Source organism: Lycium barbarum, chromosome 8 (assembly GCF_019175385.1).
Source record: "Lycium barbarum isolate Lr01 chromosome 8, ASM1917538v2, whole genome shotgun sequence".
NCBI lineage: Eukaryota > Viridiplantae > Streptophyta > Magnoliopsida > Solanales > Solanaceae > Lycium > Lycium barbarum.
Genome location: NC_083344.1, coordinates 29,811,613 through 29,817,598, shown reverse-complemented (window position 1 = coordinate 29,817,598; position 5,986 = coordinate 29,811,613). Strand labels below are relative to the sequence as shown.

The following is a 5,986-nucleotide window of genomic DNA, read 5'->3' as shown; positions in this document are numbered from 1 at the left end:
AAAGTCTAATTGTGTAATTGTACTTGTGCAATAAAACGCTATTCGTAATTGTGCTATGGCAAACAAATAGATCTTACTACTATATTATGCATTACTATCCTAGTTATTATATTAAATCTAATTTTGAGGCGACCTTCAAAAAGATCCAAGGTAATATTAATGCCGAGAAAAATCATAGGAACTAGGAAGTAATGATTCAATTGAGTTTTCAACAAGTTTGCTTTGGTCATAATTCCAGGCCAAACGAGAAAGTTGGAGAAATCACCATCACTATTTACTTTAGCAAGACTCTTCCTTTAATTAAAGCAGAAACAATGGCCCAACTTTTGTCTTTGACATTTCCTCGCCACTAGAAAAGAGAAAATGAGGCCCATGATCATTCATTTTGACACACAATTGACGGTGCGTTGAATCTTGTAATTTAACATGGTCAAACTTACAGAGTCACTAGAAGCATAAACAATCAATCTATGGCATCCATTGAAATACACAAGATAATTCAGAAGAAATAAAGGAGAGAAGCAAAGATCGATGTACCTATCAGCATATAATTCTATTCATTGAATTTCTATTGTGCTATAATTATAGTTAGTAGCTTTATCCCCAATTCCATACAATTCACGAAAAGTTGAAATTTTGGTTCTCAGGGTCATGTTCTTGTGCTTGTGGCTCATGTAGTGGAACAACAGGTAACAGAGATGGATTATAAGAATGCCATCTGGAGAAGAAAAGATAATTAATGAAGTTGATGATGCTAAGAGCAGCCAATAGCCAATAGAAAAGATCTAGCCTATCCTTGTTGAGGTCATTGTCATTTAGCCATCCACCTCCCCCTGATGAAGAAGTTATTCTGTTAACCAATGAAACTAATAAGGAGCTCAAATAAAATCCAAATGAATAGGAACAATAGGTCATGGCAGTCAAGAAAGACTGCATCCCTTCCAAGGATTGTTTGTAGAAGAACTCAATGAGTCCCACTGCAGTGAACATCTCCGAAAGTCCGAAAATAAGGAACTGTGGAGCTATCCAGAAAATGGAGAGTGTCCTGTTCTGGTTCAAAGCATAATCTCTTCTCTTGTTCTCGACTAGAGCAGCGCAAACCATGGAGAATGTTGCAATGAAAAGGCCAATGCCAACTCTTTGTAGAGGTGTGATCCCTGAATCTTTGCCTGTGAATTTTCGGGTCACAGGGACAAATGCAATTTCATAGAGAGGGACCAAAAATATAAGCATGATATAAGGTATGGACTGAAGGGAAGCTGGAGGGATCTTGAAGTTGTGGGCAAGGCGTGTGTTCATGGTAGTTCCTTGTTGGACTGAGAAGGTTTGGAGCTGAGCTAGGATTGTGTTGAAGATTATAGTGCAAGCAAAGATGGGAACAACTGATATTAGTATTTTTACTTGCTCCACTTGGGATACTGTGCATAATCTCCAGGGGCTTTCACTTGTACTAATTCCGTTTTGTATTTTGATGCACGCCTTGTCTAAGAACCTGCCTTGCATTTTTCCCACACAAAAAGTTAAAAAGAAAAAGGATATCAGCTAAGAGTGTACCTCGAGTTTTTTTATGTTTACATTTATTTGCGTGCTTATTATATACGAAACATAAATAAATATGTAAAATTAAAACTATTTAAATTTCAACAAAGTACATCTTAGTAGCTCAGGCCAAAAATATTAAAAGTTGAACTCATAAAGTTTAAATCATGCATCTGCATAGCTCAAATTATCGTATCCCACCTGAACTTATCCGTATGGATGAGAGTACCGCCTTTGGATGACATGCCAGAAAGAGCATGCTGGGGCACAATGCATTGGCTTCCATGAAGCATGTCCAGATTTGAAGGACAGATCTGCTTTCGTTTTGTGATTGCAGCCACAAAAACCTTGGAAGGAAGATTAGCAAATTAATCAGTAGAGCTTAATGAAGAATTAAAATCCAGATATTAGATCAGTTTTAATTAGCTATTCCGAAGTGTAAACATAGACTAAGTGGGCGTTTGGCCATAAAAATTATTCACTTTTTTCCGGAAATTTTTCACTTTTTTTACTTTTAGCGTTTGGCCATAAAAATTATTCACTTTTTTCCGGAGTTGTATTTCGGAATACCAAAAACAAGAAAAACTTGTTTTTCAAAATTTTCACACTTTTTTCACTTTTTTACACTACATTTCACTAAAAACTACAATTTCAAAAACTATGGTCATACACAACTCCAACTCCAACTTCAAAAATTCCAAAAAAGGTGAAAAAGTTTTTGGTATTTATGGTCGGCACCTAAAACGTAAGCAGTACATATATGTACTTTTGCTCTGATTCATCGTACTGAACAACAAATTTGTTATATCTGTATGTTATACAAGGATTATCGGAATAAAACTCATGGCCTTTCGACAGTATAAAATGGTCTAAAAGGAATCAAGGGGCCACAACAACTATGTATATCAAGGAAAATTTAGCTATATATTGTTGTATGACTTGTAAAGGATAATTGAAAGATAGGAAAGATCTTTCTTTTCCTAACTTCCTCGTAAAGCTAAATGAACACACACACACACTAAAAGCTAAGTGATTCGAAACCTTTTAACTATAGAAACATGAGTTTAAATTGATCCTACAAACTTTATAAAAAAGGAAATTATAAGTTACTTAAAGTAAAAGAAACTAAACCTTAGAATAGAAAGTGATGACAAATGAATATTTTGTAAGATATGGTATATTGCAATATAATAATTTTTGCTAATTCATTTTTTATTTCTGAAGTAAAGGAAAGGCCTGTTTTTTCTTCTCTAAACTTAAAAAGGTAAGCTTCGGTCCCTCTTGTACTAATGTTTTTTCTGAGATATTAATAGAATAACACACTCAATGATCCGATATCGGGATCTCGGTGATCCCCCCAAAAAAAAAAAAAAAAAAATCTTCTGCAAATAAAAAAAGGGAAATTGAGAATTAAGTACTTGGGCAATTGGTGTGAATATAGATCCTCGAGGTGGTGTGTTCCTATAAAGAAGTGTTCCAGAAAGCAAACTAATCAATCCGATGACCATGGCAACAGCAGAAACACCGAATCCGAGGTCCATTCCGTAATGAGTTTGCAGCCAAACAAGTAGTGTTAGAGCCACAAGCTCGCCAGCACAGAAGGCAAAATAGGCAAAGTTGAAGTAAGTAGAGAGCTTCTTGGATTGCTTGGAATCATGTTTCTTGAATTGGTCAGCCCCGTGTGAGATTATATTCGGTTTTAAACAGCCACTGCCTAAAGCAACCAAGTAGAGTGCCACAAAGAAGATCATAGCCTTGTATCCCTTCGCTTCTAAGCACTGCCCTTTGCTCAACATCATGTCACACTTTGGTGGCCTTAGCGGTAGAACATGTGCTTGCACTGCCAATAGAATAAACCCCTGCCAGTATATATATGCATATTGGAGTCTTGAAGAGAAAGCAAAAAAGATCACTTACTCTTACTATTATTAAATATAGTTGTAATTAAATGTGAATATATTTTATTTCTTGTGTAGCATGTGCAACGAAAATAAGATATTACATAGAAACTCGTAGTATTTGTTTTTATCCACATGCAAGCAAGGAAAACTGCAGTTGCATGTCCTAAACGAGCTCAAGTTCTATAATCGTTTTCCTCTTGTGGAAAGAGTACTTACAGAGAGCTCTACAAAGCCAAAAATCAACATAGTCCAGAAGCTCCCAAGATAAGAATCAGAGAGAAAGCCACCAAAAAGGGAGAGTAGGAAAACAGTTCCAATGAAATTTGTGACTATGTTTGCTGACTTTGAGAGAGGGAAGTGCATCTCATTGAAGACGTAGGTTATAAGATTATTTCCAACAGCTGCAATCGCCATCATTTCGAATGCCTGAAGGCCTGCACATCCACAGAAGAAAGGAATACATTCAATACAAACATAATAGAGTAAATAAAAGTATGTTCTTTCTCACATAAGCTTTCAGACGAAATTAGCACACAATTCAACGCATAATTGAGTGTGTATGATTATAGAAAGAGAGAGAAGAAAAACTTACATAAAACAATGATAGCAGCAGCCATGCCACCATGTTTGTTGGGTTTGCAAGGTCTTCCTCTCCAATCAACAGAGGTTTGCTCTGTCGCAGTACCCATAGATACTGTAGATTCCCTTTTCAATTTATTCTTTCTAGTCTCTTCCCAATCCGTCAACTCAATCTCTTTCCCTCTTTCTTTCTGTTGCCAACTACAAAAGAAGAAAAAAGAAGTTTGTTGCCTATAGGGATCTCAAAGCATAATACTATATTGGTACACGAATATACATTACAACTGAGTATCTGACAAAGATAAGGGAAATAACCAAAAAGGATGTCTGCTCTCTTTCTTTGCTTCTTTGGTGACAAAATTGTAAGTGAATTTTGCCTCGTATTTATATTTGCATCTTCGTGATAACTTTCTTTTTGTCAATCAGTTGACTCTGCTCCAGAGTCCAGACCCTCTAGTGTTAATGGTGTGGTCCACAGACCATAATATATTATGGCTTACAGCGCACTCACTGGTATTGTACAGGTAATTCTGTGTCTAGGCCTAGAATTGAGGTGGGACTATATATGAGCATATTCTCACACACTACATAAGAAATTGTTTCCACTAATTACGTAGCAGCACTGTAGCAAGGTCAAAGGATATACCCGTTCATATACTTGAAAAAGATGATCATGGCGACCACATCACAATGTCTCGTTTAGCGTAACTTGAGCAATAAGTAATCTTAGATGTTATTCGAGACCTTCGATGATCTAACAGCCTCGGCCCATTGCTGGCTAGAATATTTTGCATGTACAAATCAAACCTGTCAAATCTCATGGGAAAAAAAGATTATTTTTCTGCTGAGAAAAGGAAAGCATTAAAATTAAGCATAAAGGAAAAAAAAAAAATTTACCTTTCCCTTTTAGGATTTCAGTTATATATACTAGCACCTTAAAGATCTTTTCATTATAAGTTAGTACTACTATTTTAACATATGAGAACAAGTTAGTGACTAGTGGGTACTGTTTATACTAGGTTACTGATTAATGAAATATTATTAAAGTTACATGATATTACCTTATATGTGGTCTGATAGTCTATGTAAATATTGTAAATATTCTCTTCCTTATGTATAGTAATTAGGTCCTATAATTTAGCCTAGTATCATTCTGATAGGGAGATACCTACTTTGTATATAATGACTTTCATACATCAATACAAATCACGAATTGATTTCCTACATGGTATCCCAATCACTCTAGACATGGAAACCGGCCATTATCACGAATGGGCGACACTATTCAAAGTTCTAGCCCGCGTCCACTCCGTACTTGAACACATCATACCACCAACTGACACTACTGAACTCACCGCGTACAACGCAACAAAGGCGGCTAACCTTCCGCTATGGAAACGGCTAGATGCGGTGGTCCTTCAATGGATATACACCACCGTATCCCATGATATTCTTACCTCTATTCTCGTGGCGGATGATGTTGCAGAGAAGGCTTGGAATCGAGTTGCTCAACTTTTCCAAGATAACAAGCACTCAAGGGCAGCGTACCTTGAAACTGAATTCACCACCACAAAAATGGCCGACTTCGGCTCGGTTATGGCCTATTATAATAGGCTCAAGTCTCTCACGGACCATCTTGCCAACGTGGGGTCGCCGGTGTCAGACCAACGTTTGGTCTTACGCCTCCTTGCAGGCTTACCCGAGACATATGCACACTTTGTCACCACCATCCAGCAGAAGGATGTGCTGCCCTCTTTCTCTGAAGTGTGCTCCATACTCAAGCTCGAAGACGCAGCTGCCAAGGAACGTGCCCGCGATTCCAGTCCCGCGGCTCTACTTGTTGATAATGATACTCCCTCCCCGCCACCTGGCGGTAACAATAATTCAACTAACCGTCGTGATAATAATCGTGGCAGGAATTCTAACAGGAACAAGGGAAAGGGGAACAACAACAACAACCGCGGGAA

At 37.4% G+C, this 5,986-nt stretch overlaps 1 protein-coding gene across 1 annotated transcript; it reads right to left on the bottom strand.

Moving 5' to 3' along the window:
* Positions 1-383: 383 nt before the first annotated feature.
* On the bottom strand, positions 384-4,487 carry LOC132606091 (protein NRT1/ PTR FAMILY 4.4-like). The gene is made up of 5 exons (XM_060319429.1): positions 4,033-4,487; positions 3,657-3,874; positions 2,958-3,398; positions 1,741-1,886; positions 384-1,492 (listed from the first exon to the last, which is right to left on the bottom strand). The coding sequence occupies exons 1-5, from the start codon at positions 4,127-4,129 to the stop codon at positions 619-621; spliced, it is 1,776 nt and encodes a 591-aa protein (XP_060175412.1). The 5' UTR covers positions 4,130-4,487; the 3' UTR covers positions 384-618.
* Positions 4,488-5,986: the final 1,499 nt, after the last annotated feature.